This window comes from Esox lucius, chromosome 18, assembly GCF_011004845.1.
Source record: "Esox lucius isolate fEsoLuc1 chromosome 18, fEsoLuc1.pri, whole genome shotgun sequence".
Classification (NCBI taxonomy): Eukaryota; Metazoa; Chordata; class Actinopteri; order Esociformes; family Esocidae; genus Esox; species Esox lucius.
The window spans coordinates 19,693,183-19,720,029 of NC_047586.1; the positions used below are offsets into that span (position 1 = coordinate 19,693,183).

General features: G+C 44.3%; 1 protein-coding gene across 1 annotated transcript in view; it reads left to right on the plus strand.

Moving 5' to 3' along the window:
- The window catches only part of LOC105007973 (putative GPI-anchored protein pfl2), a 38,562-nt gene extending 12,767 nt beyond the window's left edge, over positions 1–25,795 (plus strand). The window contains exons 5-14 of the mRNA XM_034287970.1: positions 1,243–1,299; positions 2,953–3,009; positions 4,663–4,719; positions 6,373–6,429; positions 7,137–7,247; positions 7,359–7,387; positions 7,503–7,550; positions 7,651–7,722; positions 24,630–24,704; positions 25,237–25,795. Coding sequence (XP_034143861.1) covers positions 1,243–1,299; positions 2,953–3,009; positions 4,663–4,719; positions 6,373–6,429; positions 7,137–7,247; positions 7,359–7,387; positions 7,503–7,550; positions 7,651–7,722; positions 24,630–24,704; positions 25,237–25,314 — 641 coding nt within the window. The 3' untranslated portion in view covers positions 25,315–25,795. The remainder of the gene's footprint in view (positions 1–1,242; positions 1,300–2,952; positions 3,010–4,662; positions 4,720–6,372; positions 6,430–7,136; positions 7,248–7,358; positions 7,388–7,502; positions 7,551–7,650; positions 7,723–24,629; positions 24,705–25,236) is intronic.
- The last annotated feature ends 1,052 nt before the right edge of the window (positions 25,796–26,847 follow it).

Here is a 26,847-nt window from a genome sequence, read left to right on the forward strand (position 1 = left end):
TGTCCCCCCGGAAGAGCTAGAGGAATTGTCTAGGGAGAGGGAAGTCTGGGCATCTCTGCTTAGACTGCTGCCCCCGCGACCCGGCCCCGGATAAGTGGAAGAAGATGGATGTAAACCGCTATGTTTGGCAAAAACACTGAAAACACTGCAGACCACCAAAAGAACACAATCCCAATTAATATCACAGCAACTGTGTCTGGTCACCTTTTGGTAAGCACACTCCATTTTGTGCACCAATGAATCCAATTGCCATTCTAACCGAGCGAGATGGGAGATCCTGTCAAAAAGATCACCTGTCTGCAGAATTCCATCATTCTGGCCTTTAAGGGTAGACTGGCCACTCAAAAGCCGCTCCTAAAATGCCTAAAATGCATATGATATGCCCCCTCAAGGACTGAGAGCATGAGAAAGAAGATTCAATGCTTAGACAAATTTGGTCTGAATGCCAAACTGTACAACTGGCAAAAAATAAGGTAGCACTCACCCCTTAGCTAATACATCTCTATTGTAAAGCATGGTGTTGGGAGTGTCATGTTATGGGACTGCTTCTCAACAGCAGGGACTGGTAGACTGGTCAGGATTCAGGGAAGGATGAAGTGATCTAGATTGCATAGGACCTCCGACTGGTGTAAAGAATCATCTTTCAGGACAACAATGACCCAAAGCACAAGAGCAAGAAAAAGCCCAGACATGACCTACCTTGAACATCTGTTGAGGGGGATGCAGATCACTGTTCACTGATGCTCCACCTCTTTACTGACAGCGCTTGAAAATATTGACAAAGAACAACAGGAGAAACCACCAAAACCAAGTTGTACAAATCTGGTAGAGGCAGACAAATGTGCTTCTACAAAGTCATGAATAGTGTCTGAATACATATGTGCATGTGTGCCTTCTGTCTTCCTTCTAGAGACTGAAGTGAATAATGATTTAGGAGATTGCAGAAGAGAATGCAAACACAGAGTCAGTGGGTGTGGATCTATTCTATACTTTCCTTCTCCTTTAGTCTAACAAGTTACCTGGTCTTAGATGCTTGTATGAATGTTTTTTAGGAAGCAGGTAACTAAGTGGTTAACCATCTGACCAGCAACCAAAAGGTTCCTGAATTGAATCTCCTAGCCATTGAGGTGGAACATCTAGTCCCAAACTATTGCTTTAACAATAAATATTTTTTGGTAAACAACAACACTAATCATTTGGGTATATGAGGCTTGCCACTAATTAAAATATGTTCCTATCCAGGAAGTACAGCCTCTACTTCAGGACCAGTCTCATCAGCCACCACCCCATCTTCAACTGGTAATGGATTTTATAACATTTATTTTTGCAAAAATGTAGATTTAACAAGAATTTGAGTGTGGAAGCATCATTATTTTTTTTGACACTTTTGATCAAACAACTGTGAGTTCTGTCAAGACACCCACCCAGCAGCAGTTAAAAACTGGTATGTAATAACAGTCCCAAACATAATTACATTCAACTCCAGATCCCTCCAAAAGTATGCTTCCAAAATTACAAGTTCAACAATTTCAACAGAAACCTACAACAAGTGTTGTTGTTAGACAACTTGAGGTGGTCAAACCTGCATTTGAAATCAGTCTTTAAAGGCTGAACAAAATCTTGTCAACCTTTTTCGTTTCTAGAGTCTGTTATCCACTCTAGGGAATTCTCTACGGAATATAGATTGTAGTGTTGCAAATAATAATAATAAAAATAACATTGAGTTTTTCTGAAAATTATATTACTATTCGAAAAGTTTTGGGTTTGAGAAATCATTGTGTTCAAATAAAACCATACCTCTTATGTTTTTGCGCAAAATATGTCTTATTGTTTGTTTTGTTTATTTTCTGCTTTTACTTTTGCTTAATTTTTTTATTTGATTTTGGAGAAAGTCCAGATCTTAGAGGAAAATTGTAATACAGAAATATGAGTAGTTAAGAAATGGGCGTCATTTGAGGAACATTCCTTGGGCAGCACTAATGTCTGTTTAATTACATTTGAGTAAACAAGGATGCATCCACCCTCAGGTTCTCCTTCAACACAGAACATCCCTGTTGTTGTGGGAACGTCTGTGGGAGTGTTTGTGGCATAATGATATGCCCCCTCAAGGACTGAGAGCATGAGAAAGAAGATTCTCTGCTTAGACAAATTTGGTCTGAATTCCAAACTGTACAACTGGCAAAAATAAGGTAGCACTCACCCCCTAGCTAATATATCTCTATTGTAAAGCATGGTGTTGTCAGTGTCATGTTATGGGAACGCATCTCAACAGCAGGGACTGGTAGACTGGTAGATTCAGGGAAGGATGAAGCAATCCAGATTGCATAGGACCTCCGACTGATGTGAAGAATCATCTTTGAGGAAAACAATGACCCAATGCACAAGAGCAAGACAAAGCCCAGACATGACCTACCTTGAACATCTGTTGAGGGGACCTGCAGATCACTGTTCACTGATGCTCCACCTCTTTACTGACAGAACTCTGAGAAAATAGACATGGAACAACAGGAGCAACCACCAAAACCAAGTTGTACAAATCTGGTAGAGGCAGACAAAGGTGCTTCTACAAAGTCCTGAATAGTGTCTGAATACATATGTGTATGTGTGCCTTCTGTCTTCCTTCTAGAGACTGAAGTGAATAATGATTTAGCAGATTGCAGAAGAGAATGCAAACACAGAGTCAGTGGGTGTGGATCTATTCTATACTTTCCTTCTCCTTTAGTCTAACAAATTACCTGGTCTTAGATGCTTGTATGAATGTTTTTTAGGAAGCAGGTAACTAAGTGGCTCTGACCAGCAACCAAAAGGTTCCTGAATTGAATCTCCTAGCCATTGAGGTGGAACATCTAGTCCCAAACTATTGCTTTAACAATAAATATTTTTTGGTAAACAACAACACTAATCATTTGGGTATATGAGGCTTGCCACTAATTAAAATATGTTCCTATCCAGGAAGTACAGCCTCTACTTCAGGACCAGTCTCATCAGCCACCACCCCATCTTCAACTGGTAATGGATTTTATAACATTTATTTTTGCAAAAATGTAGATTTAACAAGAATTTGAGTGTGGAAGCATCATTATTTTTTTTGACACTTTTGATCAAACAACTGTGAGTTCTGTCAAGACACCCACCCAGCAGCAGTTAAAAACTGGTATGTAATAACAGTCCCAAACATAATTACATTCAACTCCAGATCCCTCCAAAAGTATGCTTCCAAAATTACAAGTTCAACAATTTCAACAGAAACCTACAACAAGTGTTGTTGTTAGACAACTTGAGGTGGTCAAACCTGCATTTGAAATCAGTCTTTAAAGGCTGAACAAAATCTTGTCAACCTTTTTCGTTTCTAGAGTCTATTATCCACTCTAGGGAATTCTCTACGGAATATAGATTGTAGTGTTGCAAATAATAATAATAAAAATAACATTGAGTTTTTCTGAAAATTATATTACTATTCGAAAAGTTTTGGGTTTGAGAAATCATTGTGTTCAAATAAAACCATACCTCTTATGTTTTTGCGCAAAATATGTCTTATTGTTTGTTTTGTTTATTTTCTGCTTTTACTTTTGCTTAATTTTTTTATTTGATTTTGGAGAAAGTCCAGATCTTAGAGGAAAATTGTAATACAGAAATATGAGTAGTTAAGAAATGGGCGTTATTTGAGGAACATTCCTTGGGCAGCACTAATGTCTGTTTAATTACATTTGAGTAAACAAGGATGCATCCACCCTCAGGTTCTCCTTCAACACAGAACATCCCTGTTGTTGTGGGAACGTCTGTGGGAGTGTTTGTGGCATAATGATATGCCCCCTCAAGGACTGAGAGCATGAGAAAGAAGATTCTCTGCTTAGACAAATTTGGTCTGAATTCCAAACTGTACAACTGGCAAAAATAAGGTAGCACTCACCCCCTAGCTAATATATCTCTATTGTAAAGCATGGTGTTGTCAGTGTCATGTTATGGGAACGCATCTCAACAGCAGGGACTGGTAGACTGGTAGATTCAGGGAAGGATGAAGCAATCCAGATTGCATAGGACCTCCGACTGATGTGAAGAATCATCTTTGAGGAAAACAATGACCCAATGCACAAGAGCAAGACAAAGCCCAGACATGACCTACCTTGAACATCTGTTGAGGGGACCTGCAGATCACTGTTCACTGATGCTCCACCTCTTTACTGACAGAACTCTGAGAAAATAGACATGGAACAACAGGAGCAACCACCAAAACCAAGTTGTACAAATCTGGTAGAGGCAGACAAAGGTGCTTCTACAAAGTCCTGAATAGTGTCTGAATACATATGTGTATGTGTGCCTTCTGTCTTCCTTCTAGAGACTGAAGTGAATAATGATTTAGCAGATTGCAGAAGAGAATGCAAACACAGAGTCAGTGGGTGTGGATCTATTCTATACTTTCCTTCTCCTTTAGTCTAACAAATTACCTGGTCTTAGATGCTTGTATGAATGTTTTTTAGGAAGCAGGTAACTAAGTGGCTCTGACCAGCAACCAAAAGGTTCCTGAATTGAATCTCCTAGCCATTGAGGTGGAACATCTAGTCCCAAACTATTGCTTTAACAATAAATATTTTTTGGTAAACAACAACACTAATCATTTGGGTATATGAGGCTTGCCACTAATTAAAATATGTTCCTATCCAGGAAGTACAGCCTCTACTTCAGGACCAGTCTCATCAGCCACCACCCCATCTTCAACTGGTAATGGATTTTATAACATTTATTTTTGCAAAAATGTAGATTTAACAAGAATTTGAGTGTGGAAGCATCATTATTTTTTTTGACACTTTTGATCAAACAACTGTGAGTTCTGTCAAGACACCCACCCAGCAGCAGTTAAAAACTGGTATGTAATAACAGTCCCAAACATAATTACATTCAACTCCAGATCCCTCCAAAAGTATGCTTCCAAAATTACAAGTTCAACAATTTCAACAGAAACCTACAACAAGTGTTGTTGTTAGACAACTTGAGGTGGTCAAACCTGCATTTGAAATCAGTCTTTAAAGGCTGAACAAAATCTTGTCAACCTTTTTCGTTTCTAGAGTCTATTATCCACTCTAGGGAATTCTCTACGGAATATAGATTGTAGTGTTGCAAATAATAATAATAAAAATAACATTGAGTTTTTCTGAAAATTATATTACTATTCGAAAAGTTTTGGGTTTGAGAAATCATTGTGTTCAAATAAAACCATACCTCTTATGTTTTTGCGCAAAATATGTCTTATTGTTTGTTTTGTTTATTTTCTGCTTTTACTTTTGCTTAATTTTTTTATTTGATTTTGGAGAAAGTCCAGATCTTAGAGGAAAATTGTAATACAGAAATATGAGTAGTTAAGAAATGGGCGTTATTTGAGGAACATTCCTTGGGCAGCACTAATGTCTGTTTAATTACATTTGAGTAAACAAGGATGCATCCACCCTCAGGTTCTCCTTCAACACAGAACATCCCTGTTGTTGTGGGAACGTCTGTGGGAGTGTTTGTGGCATAATGATATGCCCCCTCAAGGACTGAGAGCATGAGAAAGAAGATTCTCTGCTTAGACAAATTTGGTCTGAATTCCAAACTGTACAACTGGCAAAAATAAGGTAGCACTCACCCCCTAGCTAATATATCTCTATTGTAAAGCATGGTGTTGTCAGTGTCATGTTATGGGAACGCATCTCAACAGCAGGGACTGGTAGACTGGTAGATTCAGGGAAGGATGAAGCAATCCAGATTGCATAGGACCTCCGACTGATGTGAAGAATCATCTTTGAGGAAAACAATGACCCAATGCACAAGAGCAAGACAAAGCCCAGACATGACCTACCTTGAACATCTGTTGAGGGGACCTGCAGATCACTGTTCACTGATGCTCCACCTCTTTACTGACAGAACTCTGAGAAAATAGACATGGAACAACAGGAGCAACCACCAAAACCAAGTTGTACAAATCTGGTAGAGGCAGACAAAGGTGCTTCTACAAAGTCCTGAATAGTGTCTGAATACATATGTGTATGTGTGCCTTCTGTCTTCCTTCTAGAGACTGAAGTGAATAATGATTTAGCAGATTGCAGAAGAGAATGCAAACACAGAGTCAGTGGGTGTGGATCTATTCTATACTTTCCTTCTCCTTTAGTCTAACAAATTACCTGGTCTTAGATGCTTGTATGAATGTTTTTTAGGAAGCAGGTAACTAAGTGGCTCTGACCAGCAACCAAAAGGTTCCTGAATTGAATCTCCTAGCCATTGAGGTGGAACATCTAGTCCCAAACTATTGCTTTAACAATAAATATTTTTTGGTAAACAACAACACTAATCATTTGGGTATATGAGGCTTGCCACTAATTAAAATATGTTCCTATCCAGGAAGTACAGCCTCTACTTCAGGACCAGTCTCATCAGCCACCACCCCATCTTCAACTGGTAATGGATTTTATAACATTTATTTTTGCAAAATTGTAGATTTAACAAGAATTTGAGTGTGGAAGCATCATTATTTTTTTTGACACTTTTGATCAAACAACTGTGAGTTCTGTCAAGACACCCACCCAGCAGCAGTTAAAAACTGGTATGTAATAACAGTCCCAAACATAATTACATTCAACTCCAGATCCTTCCAAAAGTATGCTTCCAAAATTACAAGTTCAACAATTTCAACAGAAACCTACAACAAGTGTTGTTGTTAGACAACTTGAGGTGGTCAAACCTGCATTTGAAATCAGTCTTTAAAGGCTGAACAAAATCTTGTCAACTTTTTTCGTTTCTACAGTCTGTTATCCACTCTAGGGAATTCTCTACGGAATATAGATTGTAGTGTTGCAAATAATAATAATAAAAATAACATTGAGTTTTTCTGAAAATTATATTACTATTCGAAAAGTTTTGGGTTTGAGAAATCATTGTGTTCAAATAAAACCATACCTCTTATGTTTTTGCGCAAAATATGTCGTATTGTTTGTTTTGTTTATTTTCTGCTTTTACTTTTGCTTAATTTTTTTATTTGATTTTGGAAAATTGTAATACAGAAATATGAGTAGTTAATCATTGGGCGTCATTTGAGGAACATTCCTTGGGCAGCACTAATGTCTGTTTAATTACATTTGAGTAAACAAGGATGCATCCACCCTCAGGTTCTCCTTCAACACAGAACATCCTTGTTGTTGTGGGAACGTCTGTGAGAGTGTTGGTGGCAGTTTCCATGTCTGTCATTGTCACTGTCATCATATTACGCAGGAGAACCAGTAAGTATTGATGTTGATCATTTTTCTTTTTGTTTAATAAAATGCATCACTAGCTCAGTAATACACATGGAGACAGGTCCTCTGATGTTTTTTTTTTATTGCTTTCTTCAGAGATTCAAATGGCAGCAGATGTCAGCCTTGTGAGTAACACAGACCTTGTATTGTGTCTTCAAGTATTAAACTATTGTTATACTTATTTAACTAAAGGTCCCACTATATATCAAGCCATTCATTACTATTTTTATTCAATTCTAGGGTCTTAATGCAATAAATCAATGTACCCCACAAGACAATGAAGACAGGGTCAGTTCATCAATATGTTACAGTATTTGATCATATGAAACGTTTTAACCCATATTGTTGTTAAAATGAGACTAACATTATGTAAATTATTCACTTGTAGAGTCAACCTGCTGGCAGTATCACCTATGCCTCCATCAACCACGTAGACCAAAATCCCCTCCAGAGAGTTTTCGTAAGTGAAACTAATGTACATACTGTTGTGTCTTCTTCCGACAGGACTTTCAAAACGTTTCCTTTGTTGTGATTGTGTGTGTGTGTGTGTGTAGGCCCATTTTGAGAATGCAGTGACCTACGCCTCAGTTATGACCTCTACTGACAGAGGAAGAGAGACAGAGAACCCTGCTGACCCCAACTCCTTTTATTCTACTATCAATGAACCTCAGGGGAGTTAAGCCATACAAACTTCAGTCATTCATTTAAATACACCATAGTTTCAGTACCCAGAAGTACTTTTTGTATGTGTGCTGGCCAGCTACTCAATACGGTTCTGGTAAGAGACGTTTTGATGTAATACATTAAGATATATGTTAAATCAGATTTCCTGGGCATAACAATGTGTGTCCTACAAGTACACATTACACTTTTCTATTCCCAATTAAAATAACCCAGTTCTCTAAAATAGGCATACAAATTAAAATATCCAAACATTTTGCTAAGTATTTTATTGAATCGAATGCAGGCATGTTGTAGTGTTTTTAACATGATGAAGAAAAACAACAACATTGTTCATGATTGCATATATACTTTAGTTGAATGATTAGGTTTGTGATAATAAATGAAACTTTTTTTTAATAAATGGCCTCCACAAAACCCCATCTCTCTCAGAACTGTAAAGCAGTGTTTTGTAAAATTCAACTTTCTAAAGTGTCTAGTGACAAAAACATTTCACTGTAGCTCTGTATAATTAAATAAAACCTCATACTAAAAAGCAGTTGAAATACTGCATTTAAATGACAGTATCTCACAGAATTGAGTACACCCCTCACATTTTTTTAAATATTTGATTATATCTTTTCATGTGACAACACTGAAGAAATGACACTCTGCTACAATGTAAAGTAATGAGCGTAGAGCTTCTTTAACCGTGTAAATTTGCTGTCACCTCAAAATAACTCAGAACACAGCCTCCCTGGTGTCATGTGACTCGTTAGTGTTACAAAGTCTCAGGTGTGAATGGGGAGCAGGTGTGTTAAATTTGGTGTTATCGCTCTCACAATCCCTCAACATTGCATCTCATGGCAATGAACTCTGTGAGGATCTAAAAAAAAGAATTGTTGCTCTACATAAAGATGTCATGTCATCTTCTTCCGCTTATCCGGGGCCGGGTCGCGGGGGCAGCAGTCTAAGCAGGGATGCCCAGACTTCCCTCTCCCCAGACACTTCCTCTAGCTCTTCCGGGGGGACACCGAGGCGTTCCCAGGCCAGCCGGGAGACATAGTCCCTCCAGCGAGTCCTAGGTCTTCCCCGGGGTCTCCTCCCGGTGGGACGGGACCGGAACACCTTCCCAGGAAAGCGTTCCGGAGGCATCCGAAAAAGATGCCCAAGCCACCTCAGCTGACCCCTCTCGATGTGGAGGAGCAGCGGCTCTACTCTGAGCTCCTCCCGGGTGACCGAGCTTCTCACCCTATCTCTAAGGGATCGCCCGGCCACCCTGCGGAGAAAGCTCATTTCGGCCGCCTGTATCCGGGACCCAAAGCTCATGACCATAGGTGAGAGTAGGAACGTAGATTGACTGGTAAATCGAGAGCTTCGCCTTGCGGCTCAGCTCTTTCTTCACCACGACAGACCGATACATCGACTGCATTACTGCAGAAGCTGCACCGATCCGTCTGTCAATCTTCCGTTCCATCCTTCCCTCACTCGTGAACAAGACCCCTACTTAAACTCCTCCACTTGAGGCAGTCACTCTCCACCAACCTGAAGCGGGCAAGCCACCCTTTTCCGACTGAGGACCATGGCCTCGGATTTGGAGGTACTGATTTTCATCCCCACCGCTTCACACTCGGCTGCAAACCGTCCCAGCGCATGCTGAAGGTCCTGGTTAGAAGGGGCCAACACGACAACATCATCTGCAAAAAGCAGAGACGAAATTGTGTGGTCCCCAAACCTGACACCCTCCGGCCCCTGGCTGCGCCTAGAAATTCTGTCCATAAAAATTACGAACAGAACCGGTGACAAAGGGCAGCCCTGCCGGAGTCCAACATGCACTGGGAACAAGTCTGACTTACTGCCGGCAATGCGGACCAAGCTCCTGCTTCGGTTGTACAGGGACCTGACAGCCCTTAGCAAAGGACCCAGGACCCCATATTCCCCAAGCACCCTCCACAAGATGCCGCGAGGGACACAGTCGAATGCCTTCTCCAAATCCACAAAACACATGTGGATTGGTTGGGCAAACTCCCATGAACCCTCCAACACCCCGTAGAGGGTATAGAGCTGGTCCAGTGTTCCACGGCCCGGACGAAAACCACACTGTTCCTCCTGAATCCGAGGTTCTACTATCGGCCGTATTCTCCTCTCCAGTACCCTGGCATAGACTTTCCCGGGGAGGCTGAGAAGTGTGATCCCCCTATAGTTGGAACACACCCTCCGGTCCCCCTTCTTAAAAAGAGGGACCACCACACCGGTCTGCCATCCCTGAGGCACTGTCCCCGACCGCCACGCGATGTTGCACAGGCGTGTCAACCAAGACAGCCCCACAACATCCAGAGACTTGAGGTACTCAGGGCGGATCTCATCCACCCCCGGTGCCTTGCCACCGAGGAGTTTCTTGACCACCTCAGTGACTTCAGCCCGGGTGATGGACTAGTCCACCTCTGAGCCCTCATCCTCTGCTTCCTCAATGGAAGAAGTGACAGCGGGATTGAGGAGATCCTCGAAGTATTTCTTCCACCGCCCAACGACATCCTCAGTTGAGGTCAACAGCTCCCCACCTCTACTGTAAACAGCGTTGGTAGGGCACTGTTTCCCTCTCCTGAGGCGCCGGATGGTTTGCCAGAATCTCTTCGAGGCCAGCCGATAGTCCTTCTCCATGGCCTCACCGAACTCCTCCCAGGCCCGAGTTTTTGCCTCCACAACCACCCGGGCTGCAGCCCGCTTGGCCTGTCGGTACCCGTCAGCTGCGTCAGGAGTCCCACAAGCCAACCAGGCCTGATAGGACTCCTTCTTCAGCTTGACGGCATCCCTTACTTCCGGTGTCCACCATCGGGTTCGGGGATTGTCGCCTCGACAGGCACCGGAGACCTTACGGCCACAGCTCCGAGCGGCCGCTTCGACAATGGCGGTGGAGAACATGGTCCACTCGGACTCAATATCTCCAACCTCCCTCGGGATCCAGTCGAAGCTCTGCCGGAGGTGGGAGTTAAAGATCTCTCTGACAGGAGACTCGGCCAGACGTTCCCAGCAGACCCTTACAGTTCGCTTGGGCCTGCCGAGTCTGTCCAGCTTTCTCCCCCGCCATCGGATCCAACTCACCACCAGGTGGTGATCAGTTGACAGCTCCGCCCCTCTCTTCACCCGAGTGTCCAAGACATACGGCCGCAGGTCAGATGAGACGACAACAAAGTCGATCATCGACCTGCGGCCTAGGGTGTCCTGGTGCCACGTGCACTGATGGACACCCTTATGCTTGAACATGGTGTTCGTTATGGACAAACTGTGACTAGCACAGAAGTCCAATAACTGAACACCACTCGGGTTCAGATCAGGGGGGCCGTTCCTCCCAATCACGCCCCTCCAGGTGTCACTGTCGTTGCCCACGTGGGCGTTGAAGTCCCCCAGTAGAACAATAGAGTCCACAGTCGGAGCACTTTCCAGCACCCCTCCCAGAGACTCCAAGAAGGTCGGGTACTCTGCACTGCCGTTCGGCCCGTAGGCACAAACAACAGTGAGAGACCTATCCCCGACCCGTAGGCGCAGGGAAACGACCCTCTCGTTCACCGGGGTAAACTCCAACACATGGCGGCAGAGCTGGGGAGCTATAAGCAAACCCACACCAGCCCGCCGCCTCTCACCATGGGCAACTCCAGAGTGGTGAAGAGTCCATCCTCTCTCAAGGAGTGTGGTTCCAGAGCCCAAGCCGTGCGTAGAGGTGATCCCGACTACCTCTAATCGGAACCTCTCAACCTCACGCACTAACTCAGGCTCTTTCCCCGCCAGCGAGGTGACATTCCACGTCCCTAGAGCTAGTTTCTGTGTCCAGAGATCGGGTTGTCTAGGCCCCTGCCTTCGACTGCCGCCCGATCCTCTTCGCACCGGCCCCTTATGGTCCCTCCTGTGGGTGGTGAGCCCACGGGAGGGCGGCCCCACGTCACCCGTTCGGGCTGAGCCCGGCCGGGCCCCATGGGGGAAGGCCCGGCCACCAGGCGCTCGCATACGAGCCCCAACCCCGGGCCTGGCTCCAGGGTGGGGCCCCGGCTGCGCCATACCGGGCGACGTCACGGTACTCATTATGTTGTTCTTCATTAAGGGGGGTTTGAACCGCTCTTAGTCTGACCCGTCGCCTAAGACCTGTTTGCCTTGGGAGACCCTACCAGGGGCATATAGCCCCAGACAACATAGCTCCTAGGGTCACTCGGGTACTCAAACCCCTCCACCACGTTAAGGTGGCAGTTTTTGGAGGGGTACATAAAGATGGCCTATGCTATAATAAGATTGCCAAGACCCTGAAACTGAGCTGCAGCATGGTGGCCAAGACCATACAGTGGTTTAACAGGACAGGTTCCACTCAGAACAGGCCTTGCCATGGTCGACCAAAGAAGTTGAGTGCATGTGCTCAGCGACATATCCAGAAGTTGTCTTTGGGAAATTGATGTATGAGTGCTGCCAGCATTGCTGCAGAGGTTGGAAGGTAAGCCTGTCAGTGCTCAGACCATACGTCGCACACTGGATCAAATTGTTCTGCATGGCTGTCGTCCCAGAAGGAAGCCTCTTCTAATGATTATGCACAAGAAAGGCTGCAAAATGTTTGCTGAAGACAAGCAGACTAAGGACATGGATTACTGGGACCATGTCCTGTGGTCTGATGAGACCAACATAAACTTATTTGGTGCAGATGGTGTCAATTGTGTGTGGCTGCAACTAGGTAAGGAGTACAAAGACAAGTGTCTTGCCTACAGACAAGCATGGTGTTGGGAATGTCATGGTCTGGGGCTGCATGAGTGCTGCTGGCACTGGGGAGCTACAGTTCATTGAGGGAACCATGAACACCATGTACTGTGAAATACTGAAGCAGAGCATGATCCCCTCCCTTCGGAGACTGGGCCGCAGGGCAGTATTCCAACATGATAACGACCCCAAACACACCTCCAAGACGACTACTACAAGACGACTACTGCCTTGCTAAAGAAGCTGAGAGTAAAGGTGATGGACTGGCCAAGCATGTCTCCGGACCTAAACCCTATTGAGCATCTGTGGGGCATCATCAAATGGAAGGTGGAGAAGCGCAAGCTCTCGAACATCCACCAGCTACGTGATGTTGTCATGAAGTTGTGGAAGAGTTCTCCAGTGGCAACCTGTGAAGCTCTGGTGAACTCCATGACCAAGAGGGTTAAGGCAGTGCTGGAAAATAATGGTGGCCACACAAAATATTGACACTTTGGGCCCAATTCGGAAATTTTCACTTAGGGTTTTACGCACTTTTTTTGCCAGTGGTTTAGGCATTAATGGCTGTATGTTGTGTTATTTTTAGGAGACACAAAATTTACACTGTTATACAAACTGTACACTCACAACTTTACACTGTAGCAAAGTGTCATTTATTCAGTGTTGTCACATAAAAAGATATCATCAAATACTTTTACTCACTCATACTTTTACTTTTGTGAGATACTGTATTTAGACATTAAATTGGACCTACTGAAAATGTTTTTTTATTGCTGTTCTTTTTTGGCCTGCTTATCATTTCACCAAGCAATTTGACTGACCTTGAACAGTTCTGCAAGGACAGTTAGGCATGGAAAGTAAGTAGAGACACATTTAAAGAGACTTATGGCTGAACAAGTGTTTAACACGAACAAGTGGTTTCCAATTAAACATGATCATGAGGTCTACTATCGACTTTTTAACAATTTTACTTGTGTTTAAGTGATCTCTGATAACTGTTATTCAAGATTTCTTTCTGACCACATTTATTCTGTGAAGATGACGGTTCATTTTAATAATGAGTTGGTCAATTCTTAACACAATTCCAGTAATTTCAACAATCTCTTCGTTCTTTTCTTTGCTTGATGCCAGACAATAATTTTATCCATCTGAAAGAAATTAACAAAACAGTTTGTGTCTAACCATAAGTGAAAATGTCCAAGTATGTTACAGTAGAAAGTATCTGCAATGATGTTCAAATACACTTCAGTTGCCAAGTCTAAATGTGCAATGAAGGCAAATAGAGGAGGGCAGAACATGTCCAAATATTATAGTAGACACGTACATGTATCAGTCAATGCCAGTGACAGTGGCAGATATTGCAAGGCAGTGACAGAGTCCAGTAGTACACAGGGATGTTATGGTTGGTGATGGGTCACAGAGTCCAGTTGTACACAGGGATGTTATGGTTAGTGATGGGTCACAGAGTCCAGTAGTACACAGGGAGGTTATGGTTAGTGATGGTCACAGAGTCTAGTAGTACACAGGGAGGTTATGGTTAGAGATGGGTCACAGAGTCCAGTAGTACACAGGGAGGTCATGGTTAGTGATTGGTCACAGAGTCCAGTAACACACAGGGAGGTTATGGTTAGTGATGGGTCACAAAGTCCAGTAACACACAGGGAGGTTATGGTTAGTGATGGGTCAAAGAGTCCAGTAGTACACAGGGAGGTTATGGTTAGTGATGGGTCAAAGAGTCCAGTAGTACACAGGGAGGTTATGGTTAGTAATGGGTCACAGAGTCCAGTAGTACACAGGGAGGTCATGGTTAGTGATGGGTCACAGAGTCCAGTAGCACACAGGGAGGTTATGGTTAGTGATTGGTCACAGAGTCTAGTAGTACACAGGGAGGTTATGGTTGGTGATGGTCACAGAGTCTAGTAGTACACAGGGAGGTTATGGTTAGTGATGGGTCACAGAGTTCAGTAGTACACAGGGAGGTTATGGTTAGTGATGGGTCACAGAGTTCAGTAGTACACAGGGAGGTTATGGTTAGTGATGGGTCACAGAGTCCAGTAGTACACAGGGAGGTTATAAATAAATACAAACTGTGCTTCTGGCCCTCTGCTGCCATCTAGTGGCCGTTTGGTGTACTTACAGGCCAGGAGCTGCAATTCGTTTTTATGTAAATTCATAATAAAGGGCTTCATATCAATTATGGATCCCAACTTTTTATGGGAACCCATATTTTTTAAATTGTATTATTAATTGTATTCATTAGATACAGTCTAAAACAATGTTATGTGCCAGTAAAGGCATGATAGTATCACAAATAGTAATTGGAACAAAGCTTCATTATGGTTTCATTATAATTTTGTCATACCATATCGCAGACATGTCCTCTGCAGAACATTTTGCATTTCCAACACATTCATTTTTGCCACGCAAACAGAGCCGGCTAAGAAGAGCGAATGTCTCTTACTAAGTGGGTGAGTACCCCTTGTTAAATAGCGTAGTGGTTGGAGAAGCAGACTTGTGAACTATTGGTCACAAGTTTGTATCTCCTCGCAGGCGAAGTGAAGAACGCATTGTGAATTATTTCGTATTGGCAGAAACTTCGCTGGCTAAAACCTGAAACTGTATACGGTTATATTGCGCCTGTTTCTGGCATGGAATACTTCATCTTCAGTCTCGCTAGCAATTGCTCTATTCTTATGATTATTCCTAGGATGTTAGTAAATACTAGTAAGCCGATTACTGGCTCATAAGCTGTTAAAACGTCCAGTGGCAATAGCAATACAGTTCATAGATGCTACTTGTGTTTCAGGTAAACTTAATATGAAACGTTAGTCCGTTTTACACAATCCTCAATGGAGTCTAGCTACTGCTAAAACATGTAATGCTGTCGTGTAGTGGTTAAAGACAGTGCCTCTCCTGTGGAAGACCTAAGTTCGAATCTATTGAGAGTAACAACATTTATTAGTTATTTCTGTTAGATTCCACGATTCTCTCGTCTTTTCACTTGATGAAAAATGTAATTATCGTCGGCTTTATTGATAGTTATTATATAAATGTAATTCACGAATGAAAGAAAAAATACATTGTTTTGGCATGAAAGAACAAAAAACGTTCTTATGCCATGAAATTAAATAGTTTTGGCATACTTACTAGCAATTGCTCAATTCTTACGACTTTTCCAGTAAGTTAGTAGATACCAGTAAAGCTTAATTACTGGCTAATACGCTGTTAAATCAGCAAGTGGCAAACGCCATACATAGCCGCTATTTGTGGTGGAGGTAAACTTAGTAAGAAATGTTAGTCATTTTAACTGTATAAATGTCATTCACGAATGACCAATTTACTTTTAAAACGGCCAATGGCAAAAGAGGATTTGTTCAGACAAGAGGCTATACTGACTAGCAGCAAATGTACAGCTCTGTGGTGGTTAATGACACAGCCTTTCACGTGGGCGACCCTGGTTCGAATGTTGAGGTGGCAAACCTTTCTATTGTGGGCGTGCTGAACTAGGCTTGTCTGGTTTCTTGTTTAAATAGTGCCTCAGAAGTCTGTTTTTATGTGTTATTATTGTAGCTGAATAATATTTAAACCCTTGTATCTATTGGACATTTATTTAATATTGTTTAAGATAATAATATGGGCTCTTTAATGATTTATGGGTGAAATTATTATTATTACATTAGTTGGAAGTTCTTCATTTCAGAATAGTGATATTTCTAATGCAGAAAAATATATACATTATAGTATTAAAAATAAATCTTGAATATACAGGTTAATGTTTTTGCTTTCTTTTCTGTTGTACATAAAGAGAATTCAGGTGTATTTTTCTTAATGAAACATTTGGTATAGGAGATGTCTCTATGGAATCATCTAATTCTAATAGGTAGTGTTAAAAGCTAGCCTGTCACTGCAGACCCCTCTATGTACACAGGTAAGGACATTGAGATCCTGAACCAATCCCTAGACCCTATGCAGCTGAAGACCAGAGAGGAGGATGTAGTTACTTTGTAGGGATTAGTTAGCCTTACAACCACTGCCTCTGGTGGGCTTGTATGGCGGTTATTTTTTGCTTGTGGAAGCCTCCGGGAAACTCCCTCTTGAATGTTTCATGTCCCTGAACCCACCCGAGGAAACAGGAACCACCCAGGTAGGCAGACTGAGGACTCTTCAAGGTGTAGTAGAAGTGCTTTTTCTCTTCATGTCACACCGATAAAAAACCTCCAGTCTTTACTAGTAGGTCTACAGGCTGAATGTATGAATGGAAAGTCAGTCAAGAGATTCCTCCATACTTGTATTGAACTATATTTGTGCAGATTCGAGCTGCATCACTGCTTGTCTTACATACTGGGTGTTAATGAGACTAGTATGGGTTATTGCTTACATGGAGTGTGTCTGAAAACAGGTGGGAGGATCAACACAAGCAGGTGAATGAAAAACCAAGTGGCTGGTTGGTTGCCATGCAAGACTGTTTTGCATTTCTGGTTTCTGTTCCATTGTAGTTGTATTTTAGCTAGGCCTAACCCTTTTTTTTTACTTAAACATTCCTAAGCAGTCTTGCTAATTATCCTAACCTGTGTTAATTCTCCTAAACTGCTACTCTAATTCTCTTAACATGCTAAACCGGCTTAGTTGAAATGCTAAAAGGAGGTTTCTATACATCCCTTTATGTTGAACGGTCTTGAGTGATAACCAATCTGACCAGTTAGCTCCTAGGTTACATTCACTCATGTAGGTCCTCCCAGTTGTTCCTCAATGCCCACTTTCAGACACACATGTCTCAAATCAGACCTAGTTGTATGTTGTAATAAAATATTTCTCGGATAACTGAACATAATGTTTCTGACCAGAAACACTAAGAGTGTAATAACATTACTCAGCTTTAACATAATGGGTCTGGGAGTAGTGAGGCTGTTATTGTTTTGGATCTATTTGGGCCCCTCCACAGGTCCTGCCCAGGAGATGCAAGGTGTACAGTAGCTGTCCAAGATCTTGCAAAGGGCCTCTGCTCGTGAGGAACAAGATGAGTCACCAGTAGTTACAAAATTATTGGGATTTATCAAACTGGCATACGCTTCCCTTGATAAATCAGATCCACTATACTTCAGTGTACGTGAACGACTATGACTATGTAATTTCAGTCCATAGGTACTCTTCAACTGTGAGTGACGGAATCTTAAACAAAAATCCAGAAAATCACATTGTATGATTTTTAGGTAATTGATTAGCATTTTATTGCATGACATAAGTATTTCATGCATCAGAATAGCATAACTTAATATTTGTTACAGAAACCTCGCATCGCATCATCTTCCGCTTATCCGGGGCCGGGTCGCGGGGGCAGCAGTCTAAGCAGGGATGCCCAGACTTCCCTCTCCCCAGACACTTCCTCCAGCTCTTCCGGGGGGACACCGAGGCGTTCCCAGGCCAGCCGGGAGACATAGTCCCTCCAGCGTGTCCTAGGTCTTCCCCGGGGTCTCTTCCCGGTGGGACGGGACCGGAACACCTTCCCAGGAAGGCGTTGCGGAGGCATCCGAAACAGATGCCCAAGCCACCTCAGCTGACCCCTCTCGATGTGGAGGAGCAGCGGCTCTACTCTGAGCTCCTCCCGGGTGACCGAGCTTCTCACCCTATCTCTAAGGGATCGCCCAGCCACCCTGCGGAGAAAGCTCATTTCGGCCGCCTGTATCCGGGATCTTGTCCTTTCGGTCATGACCCAAAGCTCATGACCATAGGTGAGAGTAGGAACGTAGATTGACCGGTAAATCGAGAGCTTCGCCTTGCGGCTCAGCTCTTTCTTCACCACGACAGACCGATACATCGACCGCATTACTGCAGAAGCTGCACCGATCCGTCTGTCAATCTCCCGTTCCATCCTTCCCTCACTCGTGAACAGGACCCCTAGATACTTAAACTCCTCCACTTGAGGCAGGCACTCTCCACCAACCTGAAGTGGGCAAGCCACCCTTTTCCGACTGAGGACCATGGCCTCGGATTTGGAGGTACTGATTTTCATCCCCACCGCTTCACACTCGGCTGCAAACCGTCCAAGTGCATGCTGAAGGTCCTGGCTTGAAGGGGCCAACACGACAACATCATCCGCAAAGAGCAGAGACGAAATCGTGTGGTCCCCAAACCTGACACCCTCCGGCCCCTGGCTGCGCCTAGAAATTCTGTCCATAAAAATTACGAACAGAACCGGTGACAAAGGGCAGCCCTGCCGGAGTCCAACATGCACAGGGAACAAGTCTGACTTACTGCCGGCAATGCGGACCAAGCTCCTGCTTCGGTCGTACAGGGACCTGACAGCCCTTAGCAAAGGACCCAGGACCCCATATTCCCGAAGCACTCTCCACAGGATGCCGCGAGGGACACAGTCGAATGCCTTCTCCAAATCCACAAAACACATGTGGACTGGTTGGGCAAACTCCCATGAACCCTCCATCACCCCGTAGAGGGTATAGAGTTGGTCCAGTGTTCCACGGCCTGGACGAAAACCACACTGTTCCTCCTGAATCCGAGGTTCTACTATCGGCCGTATTCTCCTCTCCAGAACCCTGGCATAGACTTTCCCGGGGAGGCTGAGAAGTGTGATCCCCCTATAGTTGGAACACACCCTCCGGTCCCCCTTCTTATAAAGAGGGACCACCACCCCGGTCTGCCATCCCAGAGGCACTGTCCCCGACTGCCACGCGATGTTGCACAGGCGTGTCAACCAAGACAGCCCCACAACATCCAGAGACTTGAGGTACTCAGGGCGGATCTCATCCACCCCCGGTGCCTTGCCACCGAGGAGTTTCTTAACCACCTCGGTGACTTCAGCCCGGGTGATGGACGAGTTACAGAAACCTTTGTTTGCAATTACAGAGATCATACGTTTCCTGTAGTTCTTGACCAGGTTTGCACACACTGCAGCAGGGATTTTGGACCACTCCTCCATGCAGACCTTCTCCAGATCTTACAGGTTTCGTGGCTGTCGCTGGGCAATATGGATTTTCAGCTCCCTCCAAAGATTTTCTATTGGGTTCAGGTCTGGAAACTGGTTAGGCCACTCCAGGACCTTGAGATGCTTCTTACGGAGCCACTCCTTAGTTGCCCTGGCTGTGTGTTTCGGGTCGTTGTCATGCTGGAAGACCCAGCCAAGATCACACGATACATGGCCCCATCCATCCTCCCCTCAATACGGTGCAGTCGTCCTGTCCCCTTTACAGAAAAGCATCCTCAAAGAATGATGTTTCCACCTCCATTCTTCAGGCTTGGGAAGGTGTTTTTGGGGTTGTACTCATTCTTTTTCTTTCTCCATACACAGCGAGTGGAGTTTAGACCAAAAAGCTCTATTTTTGTCCCATCAGACCACATAACCTTCTTCCATTCCTCCTCTGGATCATCCAGATGTTCATTGGCAAACTTCAGACGGGCCTGGACATGCGCTGGCTTGAGCAGGGGGATCTTGCGTGCGCTGTAGGATTTTAATCCATGACGGCGTAGTGTGTTAGTAATGGTTTTCTTTGAGACTGTGATCACAGGTCTCTTCAGGTCATTGACCAGGTCCTGCCGTGTAGTTCTGGGCTGATTCCTCACCTTCCTCGTGATCATTGATGCCCCACGAGGTGAGATCTTGCATGGAGCCCCAGACCGAGGGAGATTGACCGTCATCTTGAACTTCTTCCATTTTCTAATAATTGCGCCAACAGTTGTTGCCTTCTCACCAAGCTGCTTGCCTATTGTCCTGTAGCCCATCCCAGCCTTGTGCATGTCTACAATTGTATCCCCGATGTCCTTACACAGCTCTCTGATCTTGGCCAATGTGGAGAGCTTGGAGTCTGTTTGATTGAGTGTGTGAACAGGTGCCTTTTATACTGGTAACAAGTTCAAACAGGTGCATTTAATACAGGTAATGAGTGGAGAACAGGAGGGCTTCTTAAAGAAAATCTAACAGGTCTGTGAGAGCCGTAGTTCTTACTGGTTTGTAGGTGATCAAATACTTATGTCATGCAATAAAATGCAAATTAATTATTAAAAAAATCATCAGACTGATGGCTTGTGGGTAGAAACTGTTCCTGTGTCTGTTCGTTCAATAAAGTTCATCTCCAATATATTGAAGTTCATCTGTTAGTAGTGGCTTCACTGGGATGCCAAAAAATGCCCCTCCAACATTATAGTGTTAGACTGGACACAGCCTACCGGTGACAGGTATAAATCCTATCAGACCAGTAACATTAAGGTGTCCTCTGTTGATGTTAGTCTGCTCTGGGTGAATGAGCCTGGTAGAGAGACTCCAGATCATACAGATGTCTTGCTGTGATATTAACAAGCAGAAATCACACTCCAAACAAGAGGTAATGAACTGCACCACAAAAAAGTCAGAAATGCAGAATTGTAGTTGCATCTAGAAATACATACTCTGCCTACTGCATACATACTCTGCGTACTGTAATACACCTGACTTTGGCCCAATCAGCAGTACAACTTATTCAACAAACCATGTCAATGATAATGTAAATAGATTAAAATACTGTACCTGTAGAATATGGGGAAGTGTCTGACAAGGATGGTCTTGCAGTAGAAGCTGTACTTCCTGAATAGCAAATGAGAACAAACAGGGTGACCACTTTCTATTTGTGAATAACGGTGACCTCACATACCAGAGTGAATACTGATAATATCTGTTCTATGAACATTCATGTTAACTTCTGGGATCAGGTAACTGGTGAGGATAAAGGGAGACTATATAGAATAAAGAACTGTACAGAATAAATCCACATTCCTGACTCACTTAATGCTGCTTGTAAAGTTTTTTCTACTGTACTCTTCTGTATCTGATTGAACCTTTTGAACTGTCAAAGTCAACCCTTGACCTCTTAGCCAGTTCCTCAGACATTTTTCATTGCAACCCTTAAATCAGTCTTATTTAGACCGGGGACACCAGGTGAGTGTAATTAATGATGAGGTAAAACAAGGAAAATAGCAGGCTCCTGACCTCATAGGGTAAGAGTAGAGTACTTCTGCTCTAGAGCATATTATTAACTAAAATATAGGGAGTTGGCAGTTCTTGGCCAAGGTTCTTCTACACATTCAGGTGATTGGTATTTATCTAGATGGCACATGGAAGATGTACTATATCTTTACAAATCATACAATCATTACCTGGGGCCATGAAAGAGAAGTCAATGGAGATCTCCTTCTTTTCATTTATATTCAGCTGACATGTCCACTTCCTGTTGTTGTCCTCCTTCTGTAGTGTCAGAGTCAGAGTGATGTCACAGTCAGGTGTTTGTGTGACCTGGTGTCTGGAGTCATTCTTCAGGTTATTTCCTGCCTCATCCACCCAGAGGAGACTAACATGTTCTGGAACACCACGGGAACATATCCCAGGTCCCTCAGATGTGTACAGAAAGCACCTTAATGTTACTGCTCTATCAGGCTTTATATCTGTCACTGGTGTTGAAGTCTGAGAGAGAAAACATACATGGAGGAATTTATTCAATATAATGTTTTTAATGTAGTGGTCACATTGAATGACTTCAAACACACTACACAGTGCCCAGTGAAATATAAGCCCCCATTTAAACAGTAATACTCACTGGTTAGAACAGACAGATGAACAGGAATATCATTTACATTTTCTGGTCCACCTACTCTAAGGAATTGTTTACAGGTGTACTTTCCAGCATCCTCAGCTCTGACATCACTAACATGTAGAGAACAGTCAGACTTTCAGTCTGTCTGCTCTCTCTGAGTTAGTTTTAATATTCCCATGTCCAACCTCTTCAATAGTCTGTAATCCAGTTCTGTGATAGGTCCATACAGTTGAGGAGCAGTCTTGATAAACCACATTGGTACATGACAGACTTACAGTATCTCCCACTCTGGTGAACAGAGAATGAATGTTTCCACTGACACCTGACAAAAATGATATAAAATTCTTGTTTAAAAGTATAATAAACATACTGTATATTTGGTTTACTGTTACACTGCTGTGTGAAGGCAAATATACCAATGAGGAAGTAACATTTAAAGTGGATTATTACAGACTGTGTCTGTGATATGCAAAATATGATTGAATAAATAGTATCTGTCTCTGGGAACAAGTCTGACTTACTGCCGGCAATGCGGACCAAGCTCCTGCTTCGGTCGTATAGGGACCTGACAGCCCTTAGCAAAGGACCCAGGACCCCATATTCCCGAAGCACCCTCCACAGGACGCCGCAAGGGACACAGTCGAATGCCTTCTCCAAATCCACAAAACACATGTGGACTGGTTGGGCAAACTCCCATGAACCCTCCATCACCCTGTACAGGGTATAGAGCTGGTTCAGTGTTCCACGGCCCGGACGAAAACCACACTGTTCCTCCTGAATCCGAGGTTCTACTATCGGCCGTATTCTCCTCTCCAGAACCCTGGCATAGACTTTCCCGGGGAGGCTGAGAAGTGTGATCCCCCTATAGTTGGAACACACCCTCCGGTCCCCCTTCTTAAAAAGAGGGACCACCACCCCGGTCTGCCATCCCAAAGGCACTGTCCCCGACCGCCACGCGATGTTGCACAGGCGTGTCAACCAAGACAGCCCCACAACATCCAGAGACTTGAGGTACTCAGGGCGGATCTCATCCACCCCCAGTGCCTTGCCACTCCGGCAGGGCTGCCCTTTGTCACCGGTTCTGTTCATAATTTTTATGGACAGAATTTCTAGGCGCAGCCAGGGGCCGGAGGGTGTCAGGTTTGGGGACCACACGATTTCGTCTTTGCTCTTTGCGGATGATGTTGTCGTGTTGGCCCCTTCAAGCCAGGACCTTCAGCATGCACTGGGACGGTTTGCAGCCGAGTGTGAAGCGGTGGGGATGAGAATCAGTACCTCCTAATCCGAGGCCATGGTCCTCAGTCGGAAAAGGGTGGCTTGCCCACTTCAGGTTGGTGGAGAGTGCTTGCCTCAAGTGGAGGAGTTTAAGTATCTAGGGATCTTGTTCACGAGTGAGGGAAGGATGGAACGGGAGATTGACAGACGGATCGGTGCAGCTTCTGCAGTAATGCGGTCGATGTATCGGTCTGTCGTGGTGAAGAAAGAGCTGAGCCGTAAGGCGAAGCTCTCGATTTACCGGTCAATCTACGTTCCTACTCTCACCTATGGTCATGAGCTTTGGGTCATGACCGAAAGGACAAGATCCCGGATACAGGCGGCCGAAATGAGCTTTCTCCGCAGGGTGGCTGGGCAATCCCTTAGAGATAGGGTGAGAAGCTCAGTCACCCGGGAGGAGCTTGGAGTAGAGCCGCTGCTCCTCCACATCGAGAGGGGTCAGCTGAGGTGGGTACGCATTCCTGGGAAGGTGTTCCGGTCCCGTCCCACCGGGAGGAGACCCTGGGGAAGACCTAGGACACGCTGGAGGGACTATGTCTCCCGGCTGGCCTGGGAACGCCTCGGTGTCCCCCCGGAAGAGCTGGAGGAAGTGTCTGGGGAGAGGGAAGTCTGGGCATCTCTGCTTAGACTGCTGCCCCCGCGACCCGGCCCCGGATGAAGCGGAAGAAGATGAATGAAAAAAGTATCTGTCTCTCACCTGTTAGCACATACAATAGAGCCACAAGCAGTCTGACAAAACAATGATGTTCCTAAGCCATAGTTCTTTCTCTCTACTCTGTCAGGGTTTTCAACACTATTCATTTCTCATCACAGTATCATCTCTCCTCACCACTACAGAATCAGTTCCTCAAAAAGGTCTCATGTTTTTCACTAGAAAAAATTATTCATGTTTTTCTCTCTAAAATAAATTATCACTTATTTCTCTAGTTGAAAACGTTGTTACATGTTTCACTTTTCAGCTGGCATTTACATAAAGATGTCAAACTGTGAACTTTACCACCATGTTACAAACCAGCCAATCTTAAATGTAACAGAGGTTGTTGAATCTGTCCTGATAAAAGCACAATTAAATTAAACTTTTCATTAAAATAACAACTATTAATTTATATTTCATTAATCCATATAGACTGGCCAGAGCAAAGAATCTGAGAGTTCTTCTTTTACCCAGGAGATCCCTGTACCCCTAAAGCACATCTCACAAGTAAGTTATTGAAAATCTCCTTGAGGATAACAAGCCTAAGTTAACCTTTAAGCATATCTGTGCTCCTGTTTTTGTTCTGCCCAGTTAGAGGCAGCTGTTAGATTCTGTCCACTTTTGATCCATGAACAAAATTAATGCAACCGGTATCCAGGGCAGTCCAAGATGTTGATCTTCCATGGTTCTTACATGTTCTCCAATAATTACAAAGTTAACAGTCTTTTATGCCAGGACATATAGGAGGCGGTCAGTGGTCATAGCCAACTGTTATACAGTTCAGAGTTAGTCAGCACTTAAAGTGTTTTGTTAAGTGTGTAATGCCCATATTCTATCACAGCTGCACTGCGTTTGCTCTAATTTAGGACCTTATTTAAGTTACCCTTTTTGCCTTTTGAGTTGTTGATCATTGTTTGTGTTTGTACTCAGTTTGTGGGCTAACGCGCCTTTTGTTATTTTGAGTTCAGTTTTGTAAAGGAGAACATTAAAAGATGTTTCCTTACACTCGCTCTGTGCTTTGTGTCCTGCCACGTGACAGAATCATCCACCAACCAAGGTCCAAGTGGAGCTGGACCATGGGGGAACTTCTCAGAGACAAACAGCAGGTCACCGATGAGGAGTGCCTCCATGGTCTAGCCCTGGACCAAGCCAGGGATTCAGGGCATCGGCGACTCTGGCGGGGACAAGGTTGATGTTCCCACACACAGGCCCAGCGGCCAGCCCAGGAGACACCCAATTATATTTTTGGGGGAGGTGGTGCCCCTGCTGCCAGACCAATGAGGGCTCATTGAAAAGCTCCTGCTGTCAGGGGCGCAGGGGGTGATGGAGGAGGAGAGGACCTGCCAGACCTCCATTCCCTGCATGTCGGTTCCCCACACCAGGGCTCCAGTGCCGGTCCCCTGCCCTGAGCACCCTCCGCTCCGGTACCACATCCTGCTCCGGTACCATATCCTGCTCCGGTACCACATCCTGCTCTTGTACCACGTCCTGCTCTGGTACCACGTCCTGCTTCGGTACCACGTCCTGCTCCGGTACCATGTCCTGCTCCGGGGGGCAGCCTGCACCTGTCCCAGCGCCACAACCATGGCATGATCGCAGAGGTGCCTCTAGGCATCACTGTGCTCCTGTTTTTGTTCTTCCCAATTAGAAGCAGCTGCACTGCGTTCCCTCTAATTGGGGATCCTATTTAAGATGCTCCTTTTTTTGTTTTTGTCTTATAGATCATTGTTTGTGCCAGTCGTGTTTGTGTGTTGCGCCTCAGTTTGCGGTTTTATCTCCTTTTGTTGTTTTGTGCTTAAAAATAAAAAGATGTTTCACTACACTCGCTCTGTGCCTGGTGTCCTGCCCTGTGACAGTGACACAGTATTGTAGTGGTGTGTGTAGAAGTGGCTATACTCTAATTTTGCCAAATACCTTTCAAAAATAAAGCTGCCCACAAAATGAACCAAATTATATGATTCAAGTTCCCAAACACACTAAAACCAGACTTACCAGAAACCGAAAGGTTGCTAGATCAAATCCCCAAGCTGATTAATGGTCCCTAAGCAGAGCAGTTAACCCTACATTTGTCCTGGTCACACTACTACAATACTGAATGCAATTAATAAAAGGTGTAGCTTTGATTCATAATGAATCTGATAAGAGCTTTGTGCCATTGTGTTCTAATGCAGTAAGGCAGGTGCATTCTGGGGAGGGTAGCAGATACACCTGTCTGTGCTGACATAGTATTTTACATGACATGCTAATTGCATGGGTGTAATATCCTTATCATTTGTGAACTCTTGTCATGTTATGGAATTACGATCAATGATCTGCCAGTGATTCCTGCTCGATTGTAGAGTACCGTGTCTGAGCCTGTGTGAATGTGCGTGAGCAATAACACATAGGGTGGTCAATCTCCACCTCATCCTCCTGCAACAACACCGCCCCCGCAGCAACAGCCCTGGCATCCACCTCCACCTTGAATGGTTTGCTGAAGTCAGGACTACTGAGAACAGGTGCACTACATAGAAGATCCTTAACAGTGGCAAAGGCGCGTTGACACTTATCTGTCCACAAGAAAGGTTCTGAAGGGTTGAGCAGACCGGTCAGTGGGGCCACCACAGACGAAAAGTTCCTGCAAAAGGAACAATAGTAACCCGCCATATCA